The sequence below is a fragment of the Homarus americanus genome, unplaced genomic scaffold (assembly GCF_018991925.1).
Source record: "Homarus americanus isolate GMGI-L3 unplaced genomic scaffold, GMGI_Hamer_2.0 scaffold49860, whole genome shotgun sequence".
Taxonomy (NCBI): domain Eukaryota; kingdom Metazoa; phylum Arthropoda; class Malacostraca; order Decapoda; family Nephropidae; genus Homarus; species Homarus americanus.
In genome coordinates this window covers 220,001-243,891 of record NW_024751265.1, presented here as the reverse complement: position 1 = coordinate 243,891, position 23,891 = coordinate 220,001, and the positions used below count along the sequence as shown (strand labels likewise).

General features: G+C 43.9%; 1 protein-coding gene across 1 annotated transcript in view; it reads left to right on the top strand.

Annotated features, from left to right (window-relative positions):
• Positions 1–9,459: 9,459 nt before the first annotated feature.
• Positions 9,460–23,891, top strand: part of LOC121854568 (suppressor protein SRP40-like) — a gene marked incomplete at its 5' end in the record, with an annotated part of 69,806 nt that continues 55,374 nt past the window's right edge. The window contains 3 exons of the mRNA XM_042349244.1: positions 9,460–9,529; positions 20,819–20,847; positions 21,181–21,243. Of these exons, the coding sequence (XP_042205178.1) occupies positions 9,460–9,529; positions 20,819–20,847; positions 21,181–21,243 (162 nt within the window). The remainder of the gene's footprint in view (positions 9,530–20,818; positions 20,848–21,180; positions 21,244–23,891) is intronic.

The following is a 23,891-nucleotide window of genomic DNA, read 5'->3' as shown; positions in this document are numbered from 1 at the left end:
CGACCGTACCTTAGAGCATTGGCATCTGTAAATTCTTGTTTATTGAGACTGAAACCATTTGCCCTTATCGGTAACGTAGTTAACCAGTTCGAGGCGCCCACCTCCTGCGCTATAGCTACCTGGTTCACAAATAGGGTGGTGGACGAGTGGAACAAGCTTAGCAACTTTGTAGTAAGTGCGGGAACTCTGGAAAGTTTCAAAAGGAGGCTAGATAGATTCATGGATGATAGAGAGTGGTAGTAACTCTCGACAGAAGCTGCCGTGCACAGGCCAACCGGCCTATTGCGGACTCCTTATTTTCTTATGTTCTTATGTACTACTCCTATTAATATTACTAATAGTATCTACCACTTTAGTATATCATATTGCCATATTAAACCAATTTGTTTACTCTCATAATCTGATCATAAATTACAAATATTAATCTTGTTTCTGTAAATTAATTTATGATCTAAAACAATATTAAAGTAATTAATAAGACGCAAGGCTGGTTAGATCAGGTCAGGTCAGGTCAGGTCAGGTCAGGTCAGGTCAGGTCAGGTCAGGCCAGGTTTGGTTAGGTTGATGATTATTAATTGAATTTTCTTTTGTCTTTTTAGGTAAGTGAATTAACAGCTCATCGAGGGACCGTCACTCACACTCCACCTTGAGGTACGTCACTCACGTTGTTACTGGTCGTTGTGTTGAGCGGTAGCTCGTTTCGTGTGTCTCAAATGAACGTCTAAGTGAACGTAACTCCCCCCCATCACCGTCTTAGAGAACGTCGGAGCCCTTCCCTTACGTAGTGGACATAACACACCGTAGTGACGTTCATACGGACACCAGACACCCCCCCCCCATACACACACCTTAAGTGGAAGCCTTCGTGCACATTACCTGAACGTCGGAATCACCCCCCCGTGGACCAGAATACGAATTAGGCTCCCCTTCCCTTTCCTTCCCCTCCCTTACACCGTCCCAGGGGATGTGTGAGAGTGTGTCCGTCCAAGTAGTCCTCCCTGATAGCCGTATAATTAGCCCACACAGGTAATACTCCCAGGTAACCGCACCAACAGTCGTCCACTAAAAGCAAAGTCATTTACCCAGGTAAGACGGTCCCTGCCCTGTGACCCCTCCCCAGGTAGTGAATATTTTAGGAAAGGTGACGCCTCCATAGTCAACTTTTACTGTTATATGTGTGTTTATAGAGACAGGGCCGTACATCTATATAATGTGTGTGTCATTGAGAAAGGTTCGGAGGTTCAGTTTTCACCTTTGATTACTGGTGTGAGGACTCACCTGGCTACCTTACCTCGCCGTCTTCTGCGCTCTTTCTAAGAGTCCTCGTTGTGTAGCAGTTAAGGTAGAAGACCAGCCGGGGGAAGTATTGGTGAGGTTAGGAAGTATGATGCAGGAACTCTAAGGAACCTGAGATGAGAGAGGAGGTGGAGACGATAGCTGGAAGATTTGACGGTTGTACTGACGTGTACTTTCCAGTTCAATTTGTCACACCTATAGTGGCGCCGAGGAGCTTAGTGGTGTCCACAACCTGGAGTGTGATGTAGGGAGGTGGGACGTGGTCAGAGGAGAGGTTGCTGTGCATAACCATGGTTTAGGTATGGTTGATGGTGACCCAATTTTGGAGACTGTTCAGTATATTCTGGAGGCCGAGGTGTTCACACTGATGCCAATGGTGAAGTCTTCAACATATTCCCAGCGAGCGGGAGTAACGTATCTTTTAGAGAGGATGAGGAAGCAATGCTGTCCCATCCTAGCGCCTTGGGGGACGCCGCAGGTGACTAGCTAAAAGATGGAGACGTGAGCCGTAAGGAAGTGTATAAGCCTTGGCATGAGACTTCTCACACAAAGTCAGTCAGTGGCTTTGCTGATCATTAGATTGTGATTCAACAAGTCGAACGCATTGGTGAAGTCTATGAAGGAGAGTGACAGAGGTCCGTTTCTCTAGGTTGTGGCAGATGATGGTGAAAAAGCTGGGTGGTGGAGGATCGATGACGCCTGTAATGTCGACATAAACCCTGGATACACTTACAAAGCCCTCACAGGTTGAACTGGGTATTGGGGTAATGGCGATGGAGCATAACTCGATAAAGATTGTGGACTCGTTGACTTGGGCACTGGTGAAACATATCAAGTCTTTTGGTCAGCTGGGCATCTTAATTGTCTGAGAGAAGCATTGATGATGAAGCAGAGGTGTTTGGCATGTCCGGGGAGAACTTCGTGTGTGCGTGTGTGTACTCTCTCACCTACGCACAAAACTACCTGGACGGTCACTACGAACACAGGTAGGTAGGTACCTCTAGGGGTCGCCTCAGGTTCTGTGTACCCGTGGTCAGGAGGCCCTCACCAGGTAGCAGCTCACAGTGTTGGTGCTTCCCGCGGCTGACACAAGACATTTGTTTATGTTGACCCTCCCACGTCAGTGTGAGGAGGAGGGGGGTGGGGGGGTGTGAAAGATGAGAGGAGGTTGATCTTAGCTACCTGTCTCGAGCACACACACACACACACACACACACAGACGCATCACCTACAAGATGAGGGACAAGAAGTGAAGTGATGTCTTTGTTGACAATAATTATTTCCAGTTCCAAAATAACCAGAGATACAACTTAAGGCACCCAGAGCGACTAAGACCACCCCCCATGCGCTCCTCTCAGTCCCAGACCTCCATAAAATATCACGGTGTGAAGGTGTGGAACAATTTACCCCCACCCATCCGAGCAAAGACTACTCTCCCTTCCTTAAATCATCTCTTAAAAAATATCTATTGTCGAAGTATTAATATTTCTTGTAACACTTACTATATTTACAGTACCTGCTTTTATTGTACCATCAAAACCGTTTTATCGGAAATTATCATGTAAATAGATAAGAAATTACCATTGTAATAAATAAATTTGCCAACTAGACATAATCCTGACAGCTCTGTCCTCTTGTTCAACCTTATTACTGTACAACCCAGGTTGTACTGCAAGTGATAATCGTGGTAACATAATGAGATGTTCTTAATACCACCATGTTATTGTACTATTCCAGATGATACTAAATGTTTACATAATACTTCCTTGAGATAAATGTATAGTATATATATCAGGTGCCCAGGTTCTCAACTGGCTCAGCCATGTTAATATTGTTAGCATTATCCACTCTGTATCTGTGTTTTTAACGCTAAATAAACTGTTTCAATTCAGCAAGAACTGCAGTAACGTTAGACTGTGAGTGTCCTTCACCCCTCATCCATGAATCTATCTAGCCTCCTTTTGAAACTTTCCAGAGTTCCCGCACTTACTACAAAGTTGCTAAGCTTGTTCCACTCGTCCACCACCCTACTTGTGAACCAGTTTCTTCCTATCTCCCTCCTAAACCTAAACTTATCCAACTTGAATCCGTTGCTCCGAGTCCTATACTGCTCGGATATTATAAGAACTTTATCTATATCCCCTTTATTGATTCCTTTCACCCACTTAAATACTTCTATCATATCTCCCCGCACTCTTCGTCTTTCTAGGGAATGCAAGTTAAGCTTCTTTAACCGATCCTGATATGGAAGGTTTCTAAGTCCCGGAATCATTTTTGTCATTCTTAGCTGCACCGACTCTAGTGAATTTATATCCATTCTATAGTAGGGGCACCAGAACTGAACCGCATAATCGAGGTGCGGCCTGACTAGCGCAAGATATAGTTGCAATAAGACCTCTGCACTCTTGTTACTTACACTTCTAGATATAAAACCCAATACTCTGTTTGCCTTATTTCGAACATTAACGCACTGTTTTCTAGGCCGTAGGTCCGGGCTTCTAAGTACCCCTAGGTCTCTTTCACAAGTCGACTTCTCTAGGTTGATGTTGTTAAGGCTATGCATTATAAGTATTTGTTCTTCCAATATTAAGTACGCTGCACTTGCTGGTGTTGAATTTCATTTGCCATTTTCAGACCACCCCTGCGGTTTATTTAGATCACTCCTGTAATGCATTTGCATCCTGCCCTGAATTAATTTGCCGCCCTATTTTGGTGTCATCCGCAAACTTGCTTATGTCACTGCCAGTCATGATATCTAGATCGTTTATGTAGATTATGAACAGAGTGGGCCTAGTACACTGACCCTGAGAACCCCACTGGTTACGGCCCCACTCAGATTTAACACCATCTACGCTGACCCTCTGCGTTCTATCGGTAAAACCATGATTTTTATCAATTTAAACTTCCCTCAAATTTAAAAACTTTCCCTCATGACGTCCATATCACCAGGTCATGACGTCATATCACCAGGTCATGACGTGTATCACCAGGTCATGACGTCTTATCACCAGCTTACCGAACTGGTGTGATATACTTACAGGGGGGTAACGGGACCATTTTATACTTATGTAAAAGTCCGTCATTATTAGCATACACCATACGTACCACATCATACACAACAAGCGTCATACATAACACATAAACGACTTAATACACAACCAACACATGTATAAAAATATATACAATGGACGTTCTGTACACACATTGTTTATACTGTGTGTGTGTGTGTGTGTGTGTGTGTGTGTGTCGTTCGTGCATATCATGTATCCTCATTAGTGTCTTTTCCCCCTTCTTTATCCCCTCTCCCCACCGCTCCCCCCCTCCTCTACCTCTCCCCTCCACTTCCTCTACTCCTTCCTTCCTCTCTCCACTTCCCGTCTCACCCCCAAAAAAAATCAAATAATCTCTTTAAAAAATAACTAAAAATAATAATAGTCTTTCACCCAAAAATAGCAAAAACAATATATATAACTTTTCCCCCAAAAATAACCAAAATAATGTCTCTCCAGGAAATAGGAAAAAAAAAAAAAAAAAACAATAGGCCTTTCCCCAATATAGCCAAAAAAAAAGTCTATCTAATATCTCCAAAATAGGAGAAAAGTAATATATCTCCGCCATATCGCCCGGGACAACGAACACAAGTGGATGACCATCTCCCAAACGCTGACTGGATCTGGTGGACAAATACGTGTTCACAAGCACACACACACACACACACACACACACACACACACACACACACACACACACACACACAATTAACAGTCACAACTCGACATCATTACCTTTATGGCTCATTAAAATATGATCATTAACCATTATTTAATCAGAGGTGTGGTGGCTGGTGGAGGGGGTGGGTGAGGAAGAATAGAGGCAGGGGGAGATGTAGAGGCAGTGAGGGAGGAGGGGTGATGGAGGGAATGGGGTGGAAAGAGTGGGAGGGATGGAAGTGCTGGAGGGATGAAAGATGAGGGAGGGAGAGGAGTGGGTAGGAGGGAATGTTAGAAAGAGAGAGAGAGTATAGTGAAGAAATTGTGCTATATGTGGGTGTTTGTGTGTGTGTGGGAGGAGGTATTCGCCACGTTCTACCTACTATAGTACCAATCCCACCTCACCCACACACACCACCACCCCACCCACACACCACTCACCTCTTCCGCTTTACAGGCCGACAACACCAGGCGGGAATTAAAAAGGGTAAATAATTACGAAAAACAGTGGAAAATCCAAACCAGTCTCCCGAAATTCACAGTGATCCCCTTATGCAGAAGGAAAACCCATCCATTAGTAACCAATAATGCCCAGATAGAATACAAAAGCAGAGGCACCCTCTTGGGCCTGCATATATCCACGACAGGTTATTCCCATCATGTCCACACCAGGAAGGAAAAGGCAAGAAGAGAGCTGAGAAAACTATGCCGCTTTAAAGCGCTTCCTGAGAAAATAAAACTCCGCCTGGTGACACCATTTATCACACCGATATTAACTTACCCAGCAGTACCTCTTCATACTATGAGCACCACTCAAATACGTATAAAAGTTATAGGTGGTCCAAATTGAAGCCCTAAGATTCGTCGCAGGTGAAAGATACCCCTTTACCAGAACCACAGCCAAGATACATAGAGACCTGAGAATAAAACCCATCAACCAGCAGCTACACACCCTGGTCAGCAGAGTCTGGCAAAAGATCAGAGCAAGAACTCCTTCAAAGACTCCCACCAGATAACGACAACAACCATACATGGTTCCTAAAAAGTTACCAAATCTCAAAAGATCCATTACCAACCCCTATCTATACAGCCAGGCAATAGACAACCTCCCTAGACCAGCATCCGCCAGTAGGATCGGCGGAATATGAAATAAGTCCCTCAAAACACCCATATGGGATAAGGTAGGCTGTCTAGTGCCTGAGTCGACAGGCAACAAATAACCCATGACACTTCCCAAACACACCATTAGCCCTCTCTTACCTCCTCCTAAATTTCTTAAATTTCCGAACTATAACTTCCTTCCCCCACCTCTAATCTTCTTCCACCCTCCTTTCCCTAAAAGAAAAAGAAAAAAAGAACCTCTTCCACCTACTCCCCCCACACACAAGTCCCACACACACACACACACACACACACACACACACACACACACACACACACACACACCACCCCTCCCCCACCCTCCCCACACAATTGGTCTAGGCCACAAAAAACGCGCCAACAGAGCAGAAAGAAGCCTTATGGTGACTGGCTGGGTATTGTTAGTGGTTGATAGGTCAGGTGGGCCTTATTTTCCTCGTCATTATCAACTCTTTCCAAACAACTGAACAAAACTAATCAATCGTAGCGCCATTTTGAACCTTCGTGAGGACGGCGGGAGGGCGTGTCGACAGTACCAGGGGGGATGGTGTTGGTGATGGTGTTGGTGGTGATGATGGTGGGGTTGGTGATGCTGGGGTTTTGTTGGTGATGATAGTGAGTAGTGTTGGTGATGATGATGGTGGGAGGTGTTGGTGATGATGGGAGGCTTTGTGTGTGTGTGTGTGTGTGTGTGTGTGTGTGTGTGTGTGTGTGTGTGTGTGTGTGTGTGTGTGTGTGTGTGTGTGTGTGTGTGTGTGTGTGTGTGTGGGGCGTACATTACAGTATCTCCTCCACACATGTCCGGGTGGTCGTTGTGTTGTGATGTGGCAACACTGACCACCACAGCGGCTGCCTCCCCCTCCTCCCCCTCCCCAGCACAAGTCATGCCCTCCTGCAGGTGTCCAGATGTAGGGCACGTGGACAGCCCTGAAATCACTCCAGCCTTTGGTTAATATTCTCACCTTCGAGCTACCTGTAGATTACACACCCTAGTTTAATTCACCTGAATATTAACCACCCTAATGCTACTTGGAGGGGTTAGGTTATGTTAGGTTAGGGTATGTTAGATTAGGTTTGGGTACGATTAAGTTAGGTTAGATAAGGCTGAGTACAGTTAGGTTAGGTTAGTTTAGGATGGATTATGTTAAATTAAATTAGATTAGCGTTAGTGTAAGTTAGATTAGATTAACATGAGAGTGGTTAAACTTCAGGTGATATAATGCCCGGGGGGGAGGGGGTAATATACACAGGTAAGCCACATTATCTCTCTCTCTCTCTCTCTCTCTCTCCCCACCTTACCGACCACAAGACACTAAAGAGAGTTAATAAAACACAACAAAGCATCGTCTGTGTGTGTGTGTTTCTCTTTTCGTGTTCGTCTTCTCTCATTAGCTTCTCCTTCAGGCTTTTTTCTTTGGGGGGAGAGGTGAGGCTGACGAAGGGTCCACCAGATTGATTAAAATTCCCCTCACAATTCTTGTCTACCAATCTCCCCTCTCTGCTATCCTTCGCTATCCTGTCCCCTCACGTTCTGTCTTCTTCTTCTTCTTCTTCTTCTTCTTCTTTTGCTACTGTATATTCCTCACCTCTCACTCTCAACACTGCTCCCTTCTCTTCCTCTCTTCCTCCTCTCGCTATATTCCTCCTGTTCTTGCTCTATTCTGCTCCCTTCCTCTACCTTCTTTTATTCCTCCTCCCTCTCTCCTCTTCTCCTCTCTCCTCCCTCCCTCCTACCTCCCCTCCTCTCTCTCCTCCTCTCCTCCTCACTCTCCTCCTCCCCTCTCCTCCTCCTCTCCTCTCTCACCTCTCTCCTCCTCCTCCTCCTCTCTCCTCCTCCTCTTCTCTCACCTCTCTCTCTCCTCCTCCTCCTCTCTCCTCCTTATCCTCTCCCACCTCTCTCACCTCCTCCTCCTCCTCCTCTCTCCTCCTCCTCTTCTCTCACCTCTCTCTCTCCTCCTCCTCCTCTCTCCTCCTTATCCTCCTCCTCACTCAAGCGTCTGTCGTTGTGTTTATGAAGGTCTCTTGGGTGTGTTGCTACATGATGCTTAGGTGTTGTAATGTGCTTATTGTCTTCCTCCTCCTGCTCTCACTCTTCTTTCTCTTCCTACTCTCACTCTTCTTTCTCTTCTTGCTCTCACTCTTCTTCCTCTTCCTGCTCTCACTCTTCTTTCTCTTCCTACTCTCACTCTTCTTTCTCTTCTTGCTCTCACTCTTCTTCCTCTTCCTGCTCTCACTCTTCTTTCTCTTCCTACTCTCACTCTTCTTCTCTCCTGCTCTCACTCTTCTTTCTCTTCCCCTACTCTCTCTTCTTCACTCCTCCTGCTCCACTCTTCTTCCTCTTCCTCCTCTCACTCTTCCTCCTCCTGCTCTCCTCTTTTTCACTCCTCCTGCTCTCCTCTTCTTCCCTCCTCCCTGCTCTCCTCTCTTCTTCCTCTTCCTGCTCTCCTCCTTCCTCCTCCTGCTCTCACTCTTCTTCTTCCTCCTGCTCTCACTCTTCTTTCTCTTCCTCTCCTCTTCTTCCTCCTCCTGCTCTCACTCTTCTTCCTCTTCCTGCTCTCCACTCTTCCTCCCTCCTGCTCTCCTCTTCTTCTTCCTCCTCCTCCTCACCCCTCCTCCTCCTCCTCCTGCTCTCCTCTTCTTCCTCTTCCTGCTCTCCTCTTCTTCTTCCTCCTCCTCCTCCTCCTCCTCCTCCTCCTGCTCTCCTCTTCTTCTTCCTCCTGCTCTCACTCTTCTTCCTCTCCTGCTCTCCTCTTCTTCCTCTTCCTGCTCTCCTCTTCCTCCTCCTGCTCTCCTCTTCTTCTTCCTCCCCTGCTCTCACCTCTTCTTTCTCTTCCCTACTCTCCTCTTCTTCCTCCTCCTGCTCTCTCTTCTTCCTCTTCCTGCTCTCCTCTTCCTCCTCCTGCTCTCCCTCTTCTTCTTCCTCCTGCTCTCACTCTTCTTTCTCTTCCCTACTCTCACTCTTCTTCCTCCTCCTGCTCTCACTCTTCTTTCGCTTCCTACTTTCACTCTTCTTTCTCTTCTTGCTCTCACTCTTCTTCCTCCTCCTGCTCTCACTCTTCTTCCTCCTCCTGCTCTCACTCTTCTTTCTCTTCCTACTCTCACTCTTCTTTCTCTTCTTGCTCTCACTCTTCTTCCTCCTCCTGCTCTCACTCTTTTTCCTCTTCCTGCTCTCACTCTTCTTCCTCCTCCTGCTCTCACTCTTCTTCTTCCTCCTCCTCTCTTCCTCCTCCTGCTCTCCAATCTTCTTCTTCTCTTCACCTGCTCTCCTCTTCTTCTTCCTCCTGCTCTCCTCTTTTCCTCCTCCTCCTCCTCCTCCTCCTCCTCCTCTCACTCTTCTTCCTCCTCCTGCTCTCACTCTTCTTGCTACTGCTCCTCCTCTTCCTGCTCTTCTTCCTCTTCCTACTCCTCCTCATCTTTCTCTTTCTGCTCGTCCTCCTCCTCCTCCTCCTCCTCCTCCTCCTCCTCCTCTGGTAGTGATGGTGATGATGTCTGTAAACTGACTTATATACGACGATGATGATGATAATTACGATGGTGTAGGATAGTGATAGTGATGGTGTCGGATGGTGATGATGTAGGATAGTGATGGTATAGGATGGTGATGGTGATAGTGATAGTGATGGGGTCGGATGGTGATGATGTAGGATAGTGATGGTGTAGGATGGTGATGGTGATGGTGATAGTGATGGTGTCGGATAGTGATGGTGTAGGATGGTGATGGTGTAGGATGGTGATGGTGATGGTGATAGTGATGGTGTCGGATAGTGATGGTGTAGGATGGTGATGGTGTAGGATGGTGATGGTGATGACAGTGGGCCAGGGTTGTGGGAGTTACAGGCTGGGGATAATGAAAGGGTCAACTTCCGCTCTATCTTTGGGGAACCTGGATGTGGGCCAGGCGAGGAGGAGGAGGAAAGAGTGGTGCAGGAGAGGTGAAGGAAACGAAGAAAGGGTGTTGAAGAAGAAGGAAGGAGAGGTGTAGGAGGAGAAGGAGGAAGGAGTGATGGAGGAGTTAGAGGAAGGAATTTTAGAGGGAGAGGAAGAAGGGGTGTTGGAGGAAGAGGTAGGAGTGTTGGAGGAGGAGGAAGAGGTGGTGTTGGAGGGTGAGGTTAAAGTATTGGAGGAAAAGGCAGGAATGTTGGTGGAAGGGTGTTGGAGCCAGGAGGAGGATTAAGAAATGCTGGTGGATAGAAGGAGGAATGTTGGAGGAGGAGGAGGGAGGAAAGTTGGATGAGTGGGTGTAAAAGGGGGAGGTGTTGTGTCAGCTGGTGATGGTGGCATGTCAGCTGGTGATGGTGATGGGGGCATGTCAGCTGGTGATGATGATGGGGGCATGTCAGCTGGGTGGTGTGGTGGCATGTCAGCTGGTGATGTGGGCATGTCTGGTGATGGTGATGGGGCATGTCGCTGGTGATGGGCATGTCAGCTGGTGTGGGCATGTCAGCTGGTGATAGTGATGAGGGTATGTCAGCTGGTGATGGTGATGGGGTATGTCAGCTGGTAATGGTGATGGGGGCATGTCGCTGGTGATGGTGATGGTGATATGTCAGCTGGTGATGGTGGCATGTCAGCTGGTGATGGTGATGGGGGCATGTCAGCTGGTGATGGTGATGTCAGTTGGTGATGGTGGCATGTCAGCTGGTGATGGTGACGGGGCATGTCGGCTGGTGATGGTGATGGGGCATGTCAGCTGGTGATGGTGATGAGGCATGTCAGCTGGTGATGTGGGCATGTCAGCTGGTGATGGTGACGGAGGTATGTCAGCAAGTGATGGTGATAGAGCATGTCAGCTGATGGTGGTGATGTGGGCATGTCAGCTGATGATGGTGGGTGGGGAGGGAGGATGTCAGGCACCTCCTGACGCGGCACAGCTGTTGTGAGAAGCCTCCAGCTGACTCGAGTACTCAGCTGTACGCATCGACACTTTCATTCATCTACATCACTTTTTATACATCACGTGAAGGCGAGCCAATGAGTAGTCTGTCTGTCTGTCTGTCTGTCTGTCTGTCTGTCTGTCTGTCTGTCCAATACGCCCTGAAGGCATTTTGTTTCATGGGGGGTAATTTTAGGTTAAGGGAGGAAAGAAGTGAATGACCGTGAAAAGTACAAAATGATAATCTCTCTCTCTCTCTCTCTCTCTCTCTCTCTCTCTCTCTCTCTCTCTCTCTCTCTCCCCGTCTGCCACCTGCCCCTTAGGACGTAGTACCATCTGGCGGTCACCAACACCATGCACCAGCTGTGTACCCTCGCAGTACACGACGACCAGCACCATCTGTACTGTCTCTGTCTCACCTCTCAATCAGTCATTCAGATTCAGTCGCCCAGTCAGTCGACCAGTCACCCAGTCAGTCGACCAGTCGTCCAGTCAGTCGACCAGTCACCCAGTCAGTCGATCACTCAATCAGTCTGTAGGTCAATCACTCAGTCACTCAGCCGACGAGCCCATCAGCCCATAATTACACACGTCATCTCCACGACCAGCTAATCGCCCTCAGGCCAAGGGTCATATGGGCTGGCAGGGTCACGCAAGGTCATAGAGGACGGGTGAGAGGAGCCGATGACCTTGACCTTGACACCCTCTGTATAAGTGCCACTTGTGAAGACTGGCACTCGTAGTCAGTGCATCCCGTAGAGAGAGAGAGAGAGAGAGAGAGAGAGAGAGAGAGAGAGAGAGGTGGACGAATGCGACTGTTAAGTGTCTTGTCAGTTATAATGATTCACTAGTATGTATGTATGTATGTATGTGTGTATGTATGTATGTATGTGTCCAGCACTAACAAGTCTTTCTTTCTTACCATTTGTCTTTGTGGCCGATCTTTGCTGTGGACAGATGTTGTGTAAATAGATACAACCACCCCCCCCCTCTCTCTCTCTCTCTCTCTCTCTCTCTCTCTCTCTCTCTCTCTCTCTCTCTCTCTCTCTCTCTCTCTCTCTCTCTCTCTCTCTCTCTCTCTCTCTCTCAGACATAATCACCACCAGAAGTCACCAACTTACCTCGCTTACACCCAGGTACCTCCAGAATCTCCTAAAACACCTCGCTTACACCCAGGTACCTCCAGAACCTCCTAAAACACCTCGCTTACACCCAGGTACCTCCAGAACCTCCTAAAACACCTCGCTTACACCCAGGTACCTCCAGAACCTCCTAAAACACCTCGCTTACACCCAGGTACCTCCAGAACCTCCTAAAACACCTCGCTTACACCCAGGTACCTCCAGAACCTCCTAAAACACCGCGCTTACACCCAGGTACCTCCAGAACCTCCTAAAACACCTCGCTTACACCCAGGTACCTCCAGAACCTCCTAAAACACCTCGCTTACACCCAGGTACCTCCACCTCCTAAAACACTGAATCCCTTTTACCATCAGGCTAGAAACTCTCCGCGGAAGGAATCAAACTCTCTGTCTTTAACACTAAACCCTCTTCATCGTCAGGAGGCCAGAGTTCTTGCCCACAACCTCCTCTCTTTTTCCCCCCTTTCTTCTTATTTACTCTTTATTTGTTCTCTTTTTATTTTCCTTCTTCTTGTCTTCACCCCGCCCACCCATTAGCTCCTCCCCTTTCTGCCTTTATCACCACAATACTTTCCTCCTTCCCTCTCTTCTCCCCCTTTCCCTCCCTCCTTCCCTCCCTCCAAACGCTTGACATTATGACCCTCCCTTCCCTCCACCCGTAGGTTAGTGTTGCCATACGCTGCTCCCTACAATCCCCACCAGACACCCGGGGTCGTGGGACGGTGTTGCCATACGGAGTTCCTCGCAATACACAGACATCCCCCCCCCCTCCTCCTCCCCTGTAGCGAAACACTGGCTTCCCGCAATATATGTCGGATTATGATACTCCAGCTTTGTGATTTGGTGTTTCTTTTTTATGATGTAAGACTCATGAAAATAATACACAGTTTCTGTTCTGTTTATTCCAATTTATAAACACAGTGATCAGTGGTAAGTGTTGCCGACTAGAGGTCATTGTAAAAACTTAATGTAAACAGACCTAACCTAACCTAACCCAAATTATAATAAGGCCACCACCCCAGATGAGTGCTAGGGAGGAGAGGGGAGGGGGGTGGATGGGTAAAGAGTGTCGATTGACTTGAGATGAGAACAGAGAGCTTCCGGTGGTGGGGTCCGCTCGGTCGGGATTAATCTGTAGTGACTGGGACGGGAAGGAGTGAAGACCTCGATTTATTATTGGTTAATGTGAAGGAGAGGGAGATGTAATTATTCACAGGGGGAAATTGACACTATTACTAATGCCGATGATAGTAGTGGTGGTAGTTGTTGTAATTGTGGTTGTTGTAGTGATGGTAGTTGCTGTTGTCTTAGTAGTGGTGGTGGTAGTAGTAATAAATATAGTAGTAAATTCAGTATTAGAAGTAACAGTAGCAATAACAATAGCCTTGGCAACAGTACCAATAACGGTATAGCAGTATCATTAAACCCAATAACAGCCATGGCAGTAGCCCCTAGAAGTAGCATTAACATTACCGACAGAAGTAATTGTTCCTTTAAGTAACAGCACTAACATTTATAAGTAATACCAGTATCCCCCCTATAAGTAACACCAGTATCCCCCGATAAGTAACACCAGTATCACCCTATAAGTAACACCAGTATCCCCCTATAAGTAACGCCATTATCCGCTTATAAGTAACACCAGTAGCCCCGTGTAACACCAGTAGCCCATTTTAAGTAGCACTAACAACAAAAGGCACAATAACAACGCTAAACACAAGGGGGTTAAAAAAGAAAGGCTAGCGTGCGGGAAGAAGACCCAGACAAAGCTGTACTGTACCGCATTAACAGCACCACAGCGAGAGATGGTCATAACAGCAGTAAACACGAAGGATGTGCATAAGATTAGTGTGGCGTGTGAGGGAATGGAGTGTGATGGAGTAGTAGTAGGAGTAGGATGAGGAGGCATAGAAGAATTAGCAGTAATAGGAAGATGAGAGTGGTAATAGCAGTAAACATAAGTGTGTTTATGATTAGTGTGGAGGACGGGGGTGAGAGGGAGGTGCAGCCACGTGTGTTGTCAGTAATCGATGAAGCCTTTCCCTCTGGTCATGTTAGTCACCCCGCCCACACAAACCATATTGATCCGTCTGGCCCACCGACACAAGGACCCAGTTGCTCTGCTCGTTGCTCCTCCTCTTCTCCTCCTCCTCTACCCTCCCTCCTCTCTCTCTCCCCCTGTCTCTCTCCTTCCCCCCCCTCCCTCTCTCTCCCCCTTCCCCTCCACTACTCCCAGGACCTGATGAACGATAATGATCTATCCGAGTTACTGCTGGAATTATTGTTATTTTTCCTCTCTCTTAATATAATTAGAGTAGTTGTCCTTGAGGGGTGACTCTTGGAGTAGACTTTTGAGGGGATGGATATAACATCAAAAGGCCCTCTTATTCTTCTTCCTCCTCTTCCTACCTCCTCTTCCCCTTCCTCCTCCCGTAGTCCGCCAGTGTGGTGTTAAGAGACTCGGGCTTGGCGTGTCTTACAGTACTTTGCATATTCAATCAATGTAAACACAGTATCTTAATGAGGTATAAAAGGGTCTAAGAGAGCTTGTCATCGATCCGAATATAATGTGGAGGTATTTCCCCCCCTGGAGCTGCTCACACACACACACTGAAAAGGCAACAGTGTCCAGTTGTTTTGTTCGTTTCAATAAAGTTTTAGAAATAAGGAAAAAAAATACAGAAGTATAACCTGAAATTAACCACCTACCCCCCACCAGCTTATTTCACCTGACGATCAAACACCCTAACCTAACCTAACCTAACCCCTCCCCACCAGCTTATTTCACCTGACGATCAAACACCCTAACGCTATACTAACCTAACATAACCCAATATATTCCTCTCCGTTAAATAAAATCTAATATTTACATCTACCGTCTATCGTTATAAAATACTTCTGTTATATCGTTATAGTGCTGTTATATCGTTATACTATTGTTACATCGTTAAACTATTGTTACATCGTTATACTACAGTTATATCGATATACTATTGTTACATCATTATACTATTGTTACATCGTTATACTACTGTTATATCGTTATACTACTGTCGCATCGTTATACTACTGCTATATCATTATACTACTGCTATATCGTTATACTACTGTTACATCGTTATACTATTGTTATATCGTTATACTACTGTTACATCGTCATTCTACTGTTATATCGTTATACTCCTGTTATATCGTTATTCTTATGTTATATTGTTATACTACTGTTATATCGTTATACTACTGTTATATCGTTATACTACTGTTATATCGTTATACTCCTGTTATATCGTTATTCTTATGTTATATCGTTATTCTTCTGTTATATCGTTATGCTACTGTTATATCGTTATACTACTGTTATATCGTCATACTACTGTTATATCGTTATACTACTGTTATATCGTTATACTACTGTTATATCGTTATACTACTGCTATATCGTTATACTACTGTTATATCGTTATACTACTGTTATATCGTTATACTACTGCTATATCGTTATACTACTGTTATATCGTTATACTACTGTTATATCGTTATACTACTGTTATATCGTTATCCTACTGCTATATCGTTATACTACTGTTATATCGTTATACTACTGTTATATCGTTATACTACTGTTATATCGTTATACTACTGTTGTATCGTTATTCTTCTGTTATATCGTTATACTACTGTTATAGCGTTATACTACTGTTATATCGTTATACTGCTGTTATATCGTTATACTACTGTTATATCGTTATACTACTGTTATATCGTTATACTACTGCTATATCGTTATACTACTGTTATATCGTTATACTCCTGTTATATCGTTATTCTTCTGTTATATCGTTATACTCCTGTTATATCGGCATTCTTCTGTTATATCGTTATACTACTGTTATATCGTTATTTTTCTGTTATATCGTTATTTTTCTGTTATATCGTTATTTTTCTGTTATATCGTTATACTACTGTTATATCGTTATTCTCTTGATATATCGTTATGCTACTGTTATATCGTTATACTACTGCTATATCGTTATGCTACTGTTACATCGTTATACTATTGTTATATCGTTATACCACTGTTATATCGTTATACTCCTGTTATATCGTTATACTCCTGTTATATCGTTATTCTTCTGTTATATCGTTATACTACTGTTATATCGTTATACCACTGTTATATCGTTATACTACTGTTATATCGTTATAGTCCTGTTATATCGTTATACTACTGTTATATCGTTATACTACTGTTATATCGTTATAGTCCTGTTATATCGTTATAGTCCTGTTATATCGTTATTCTTCTGTTATATCGTTATTCTTCTGTTATATCGTTATAGTCCTGTTATATCGTTATACTACTGTTATATCGTTATACTACTGTTATATCGTTATTCTTCTGTTATATCGTTATTCTTCTGTTATATCGTTATAGTCCTGTTATATCGTTATACTACTGTTATATCGTTATACTACTGTAATATCGTTATAGTCCTGTTATATCGTTATACTCCTGTTATATCGTTATACCACTTATATCGTTATACTCCTGTTATATCGTTATACTCCTGTTATATCGTTATTCTTCTGTTATATCGTTATACCACTGTTATATCGTTATACCACTGTTATATCGTTATACTACTGTTATATCGTTATACCACTGTTATATCGTTATACTACTGTTATATCGTTATAGTCCTGTTATATCGTTATACTACTGTTATATCGTTATAGTCCTGTTATATCGTTATAGTCCTGTTATATCGTTATACTACTGTTATATCGTTATAGTCCTGTTATATCGTTATACTACTGTTATATCGTTATACCACTGTTATATCGTTATACTACTGTTATATCGTTATAGTCCTGTTATATCGTTATACTACTGTTATATCGTTATAGTCCTGTTATATCGTTATAGTCCTGTTATATCGTTATACTACTGTTATATCGTTATAGTCCTGTTATATCGTTATACTACTGTTATATCGTTATACCACTGTTATATCGTTATACTACTGTTATATCGTTATAGTCCTGTTATATCGTTATACTACTGTTATATCGTTATAGTCCTGTTATATCGTTATAGTCCTGTTATATCGTTATACTACTGTTATATCGTTATACTACTGTTATATCGTTATAGTCCTGTTATATCGTTATACTACTGTTTTATCGATATTCTTCTGTCATGCAATTCCCATACATCAAAATTATTCTTCACTTAGCTCTAATTAGTTACACTCTGGAAGGGTCTTGGTACATAAAAGTGAGGAAACTGTTCAATAATCAATAAAGTAATGTATCACTGTTCAGCGCTGTTCAATTGAGGTCCGTTTGTGTGTGTTTGTGTGTGTGTGTGTGTGTGTGTGTGTGAGTGTGTGTGTGTGTGTCTGCTAGTTTTTATATGTGTGTGTGTATGAATATTAGTTTCCGTGTGCATGTGTGCTAGTTTTTTCTGTGTGTATGTATGTGTATATCAGTTTCCGTGTGCGTGTGTGCGTATGTTATCCACAGTGCTGGTATGTAGTGACAAGGAATCAATTACAGTACACAGGAGACTTAGTTACCCAGGAGGATAACTACAGCCCCCCGGAGACAAGCGCTTCACACCCCGCCAGGAGCAGCCACCCCACAGACACAAGGGGGGGGGGGGTTAGAGGCACATCCTGGTGTTGTCTCTTGCAAAATGCAGAGTTTCGAGAGGTGACATACACTACTGCCTTCAAGTTATTACTCCCTGGGTTAGGTTAGGTTAGGTTAGGTTAGAATAGGTTATAGGGACTATGGTCTTAGAGGTGTCAACGCCAACAAGCATCATTAAGGGAAATATTTCGGATCACCTGAAGAATCTGCACCTCAGCTTATTTCACCTGAAGATTAACCACATTAACCTAACGTAACCTAACCCCCAGGTAGCGTTAAGGTGTTTAATCATCAGGTAAGGTAAGCTTGTGTGAGGTCTTCATACACGAGAGTTACTGTTGAGGACTGAGCCACCTCGACCAGTGTTACCAAGCAAGATGTAATTATCACTACCTTGCCTAGTTAGAGCAGTGTTACCAGTTGCTCATGGAGGGAGGGAGGGGGGAGTAGTCGTGTTGGGAGGGAGAGAAGGGGGGGAGTCATGGAGGGAAGAAGGGAGAGAGGTGTCATGGACAGAGGGAGAGAGAGAAGGAAGGAGGGAGGGAACAGGAGGGAGAAGGCTGAAGGGAGGGAAGGGGGAGTTGAAGGGTGGTCATAGACAGAGAGAAGGAGGAAGAGAAGGAGGGATGGAGAGAGAAGGAGAAGGGTGGTCATGAAGGAGAAGGGAGGAAGGAGGAGGGTGGTCATGTACAGAGGGAGGAAGGAAGGAAGGAGGGGGGAGAGAACAGCTAACTTTAGGAGTTAATAGCGGCCGACAGAGAGTTAAGGCTAACGAGAAAAGTTAGGAAGCAAAGGAGAGTCATGAGGCCAATACCTGAACCCCTGGCAGCCGGCGGTGAGAGAGAGAGAGAGAAAGAGAGAGAGGTGAGAGAAAGAAACTGTGGGAGTATGAAGGCGAAAGAGAGACATAGAAACGGGGTGAGAGAGAAAGAGATGACAGACAGACAGACAGAGAAGTAATAAAAATAAGTGCACTAACAAAACATCAACATCAGTAATCACATATTGTTATGACATTGACACACACACACACACACACTTATTGATCAACCATTAACACGACACACATAAAAGCAGCCATCCATCATATAATATATTTCTTATGAATTACAAACGTTCAAACACATCAACTATATAATTTTAAAGATAACAAATTACTATAAAAATAAACATTGCATTTTATAACGACGTACAAAGAGAGAAAAGGTGAACAAATCTTTAATAACAGACAAAGAAACACATTTACTGAGACACAAATTAGAGAAACAGATGAATATTTCTCATGATGTATTTGCCATAATAAAAAGGCTTTCGGTGTTTAGTAGAGATGTAAGTAAATGCGTGTGTGTGTGTGTGTGTGTGTGTGTGTGTGTGTGTGTGTGTGTGTGTGTGTAAGATATGAACACATGCAGTCTTCTAGTGAGGGAATTTTTCACCTATAAAATATTCATATTGTAATTATGGCTCCTTCATCATATTGGTGGTTCATTGACTCTCTCTCTCTCTCTCTCTCTCTCTCTCTCTCTCTGTTATACTACACCAGCACAACAAAAATATGGCGGAGGTGTACTGTATATGGCAGATCGCAGTATGAACGTATGTTGAGATGTGTTGCGTGGTGCTGTGTGTGTGTGTGTTATTGTGTTGTGTTGCGTTGTGTTTTGTTGTGCTGAGTCGTGTCGTGCCGTGTTGCGTTGTGTTGCGTTGTTTTGTGTTGTGCTGTGTTGTGTCATAATGTGTTGTGTCGTGTCGTGTTTCGTTTCGTGTTGCTTTGCGTTGTACTGTGTTGTGTCGTGCTGTGCTGTGTTATGCTGTGTTGTGTTGTGTTGTGTTGTGTTGTGTTGTGTTTGGCGAGACAATACAGAGACTCCGTGTATAATAAACCAGCCACAAACACGCGCGGTTACTGCCATCACCTGACCTAACCTACTCTCTCTCTCTCTCTCTCTCTCTCTCTCTCTCTCTCTCGGTCTCTGGGTTTAACCATCTCTCATGGTCTCTAGGTTTAACAATCACTCTCGGTCTCTGGGTTTAACAATCACTCGGTCTCTAGGTTTAACTTTCACTCGGTCTCTAGGTTTAACAATCACTCTCGCCCTCTGGGTTTCTAACAATCACTCGGTCTCTAGGTTTAACTTTCACTCGGCTCCTAGGTTTAACAATCACTCTCGGTTCCTAGTTTAACAATCACTCGGCCCTGGGTTTAACAATCACTCGTCTCTAGGTTTAACAATCACTCTCGGTCTCTAGGTTTAACAATCACTCTCGGTCTCTAGGTTTAACAATCACTCTCGGTCTCTAGGTTTAACAATCACTCTCGGTCTCTGGGTTTAACAATCACTCGGTCTCTAGGTTTAACAATCACTCGGTCTCTAGGTTTAACAATCACTCTTGGTCTCTAGGTTTAACAATCACTCTCGGTCTCTAGGTTTAACAATCACTCTCGGTCTCTAGGTTTAACAATCACTCTCGGTCTCTGGGTTTAACAATAATGTTGGCTGAGCTCTGGTCTCGCCCATTATATCCGGCTCTTAATGTATTCAGGAGACAAACACGGCCGGATAATTGGTCTGCATATCATCAGGGCCAAAGCACGATGAAACACGGTCCCGTATCCTCCCTTAAGTTAATACGGTCCGGGGTTTTCTCCTTCCGTATAAGTGATAGTGAAATAGTAATATGTATGGTAGTTCTGTATATGTGATAGTGTGATAGTGTATGTAATGGTGTATATGATAGTGTAATAGTGTTATGGTGTAGTGTATATGATAGTGTAATAGTGTATGTAATAGTGTAATAGTGTTATAGTGTATATGATAGTGTAATAGTGTAATAGTGTGATAGAATGTGACAGACAGATGGCAGGTATGAGTGATTGACCCTACACACACACACACACACACACACACACACACACACACACACACACACACACACACACACCTGCTTCGGCACATATTTGCATATAGCCCAAATCCCTTCATGTCTGTTGGTAATTAGCGGGGGAAAAAAAATCGGCCAAACTCCATGTAAGTCCGCGTACAGATATTTTAGGCAGCATTTTGTTGTCATAAAAGAGGGCGGACTATCTCATCCGCCCCACTCCACCTCATCCTGTTGGCACGCAAGAAATGGACTTCCTCCCACCACATTATCATCCTCTTCTTCCTATTCTTCTTCTTCTTCCTGATCTTCCTCTTCTATTTGTTGTACTTCCTCTACCTCCTTCTCTTCTTCCTGATCTTCCTCTTCCTCTTCTACTTCTTCCTCTTCCTCTTCTACTTCTTCCTCTTCCTCTTCTACTTCTTCCTCCTCCTTCTTCCTATTCTTCTTCTTTTTCCATCTCCATCTCCTGTTCCTCTTCTTCCTCTTCCTCCTCTTCTTCTTCCTCTTCGTTTTCCATCTCCATCTCCTCTTCTTCCCCTTTCTCTTCTTCTTCCACCTCATCCTCCTCCACTTCTTCCTCCTCTTCTACTTCTTTCTCCTCTTCTACTTCTTCCTCCCCTCCTCTTCTATTTCCCTTTCTTTCTTTTCCACCTCTTCCTCTTCCTCCTCCTCCTCCTTTTTCACAGGCTATAACGGGAGGGAGTGTTATGTTAAATTGGCCTTCTGTCTGTCTGTCTGTCTGTCTGTCTGGTTCTTTTAAGCCTTCTTCTTCTTCACACACACACACACACACACACACACATTACTATCATTTACTGACATTACACATTATCATCACACACACACACACACACGTAAACAATCAGAACAGTCGAACAACTAAGGCATATATGAACATAATTTATCAGTAGTATTGTACCTTCAGTAACCTGTTATTATAAGCCTCAAGAGTACACAACTGACTTATCCGGGTCGTCTACTGCTGTTGGGGGCTCCTACTGTGTGTGAGTGAGTGTGTGTGTGTGTGTGTGTGTGGGTGTGCGGGTGTGTGTGGGTGGTTCAGTGTGTGTGGGTGGGGTGAGTGTGTGTTCCTGGGTGAGTGTGTGTTCTGTGTGTGGGTGGAGGTGGGCTGGCTGTGTGTGTGGGTAAGCTTTTGTGGGTGAGGTATTTGCGGGGTGAATGTGTGTGTGTGTGTGTGTGTGTGTGTGTGTGTGTGTGTGTGTGTGTGTGTGTGTGTGTGTGTGTGTGTGTGTGTGTGTGTGTGTGTGTGTGTGTGTGTATGTGTGTGTATCTTTCTGTAGATGAGTGTGTCTCTGTCTAAAGGAAATTTTAGACAGAATGAGCTGACCGTCTATAACTTGCTACACAGACAGGATATTGGTCAAGGAAGAGGTCAGAGGTCAAAGTTGAAGAAGTGGATAGGGTCATACTCGTGAGGGGGTCAAGAGAAGAGGGGTTGTGTTGTGTAGAGGGACGAGGTGTTAATTCCGGTTCAGGTACAGGCAAAGTTGATAGATAATTATTTAGGTAGTAAGTAGTAGGCAGCTACCAAACAGGGAGGTACTACTGCCTGGGAAGATATTAGAAGCATAATGTGTTGTCTAATGGTAGACCCTGCTGCCATATGTGACCACGAAAATTGTGACCAAGTCCCAGGTTGCTGATCTGGCTTTCTGCTTCATTTACACACAATTGCAGGGTCTCAATTGTTTCTCTTACCATTGACAACACAACATACATATTTCGTTTCTCACTTTTGATCTTTTTTCATTTTTGTATTTATAATTCCTTATTATTAAAATTATTATTATTATTACAGTTACTGTATTATTATCATCATTATTTTATTATTTTATTTTTGTTTGTTTTATCATAAATTTTATTTATTATGAATTATTATGACTATTATTTATTATTATTATTTTTATTATTATTATTATTATTATTATTATTATTATTATTATTATTATTATTATTATTATTATTATCATTATCATTATTACATTTTCGCCCCCCAGGCCCCGATGGGGGTCAGTGACCTGTGTCCGGGTGGGCTAATCCCCGTAAAAGAAAAAATACTATTATTAGATATACTTACAGATATATATATAGGATTTATATAGCAAGTTTATATCATGATTATATTGTGTTGTTTGGTATAATGACGTCGACAACAACAACAACAACAACAACAACAACAACAACAACAACAACAATAATAATAATAATAATAATAATAACACTAGCAGTTGCCTCATCATTGTAGTCAACCTGTAATGACCGCTAATAACACAGATTATTAATGACTATTTACAAAGAGGAGGCCGGCAGTCCGCACCAATTACCGTAAACCGCTCAGTCAGGTCAGTTAAATGAGCTTCCTACATAGTCCAACAGTCTCAGTTAGGCGTACGATAATTTATTCACTATCCTCACTAAACTATCCTCACTATACCCTCCTCACTGAACTATCCTCACTATACTATCCTCACTAAAAAATCCTCACTAAACTATCCTCACTATACTCTCCTCACTGAACTATCCTCACTAAACTATCCTCACTATATTATCCTTACTAAACTATCCTCACTATATTATCCTCACTATACTATCCTCACTATACCAGGACTCACTTTCGTCTTACTCACCTTAGTAATATGACGTGAATATAACAAAATGGCGTTGATATCACTCTTAGACTCTATCAAACTTACCTGTGTTTTCTAAAATTCTCATAAAGGGTTAAAATTTACCTTATGAATTTCTGAGAATCTCAAAGCCGGGATGGAGGAGAGGGGGTGGGGGGTGGGGATGTGGCCTCTCTGGTACCTGTACAGTAAGGTGAGTCTCGACTGCTGGTCCCTCTGCTGCTGCCCCCTCCCCCGGTCCCCCCCTACTGCCCCCTTTTTCCTCCACGGGTCCTCCTCTGTTACCCCTCCCCCTGCTGATCCCCCTCCGCTACCCTCCCGCTGCCCCTTCTCCCCCCTCCCCGATACAAAAGACCGTGTGGCTGTTTAAAGATACACTGGCAGTATATCCATATATTAAGGTAGGTTAGGTTAGGTTAGGTTAGGTGTTGCTTCTGAAGATCACAGTCCGAGTATACCACAAGCTCCTGTACATACATACATACATATATACATGCATACATACATACATACATACATACATACATACATAATCAGAA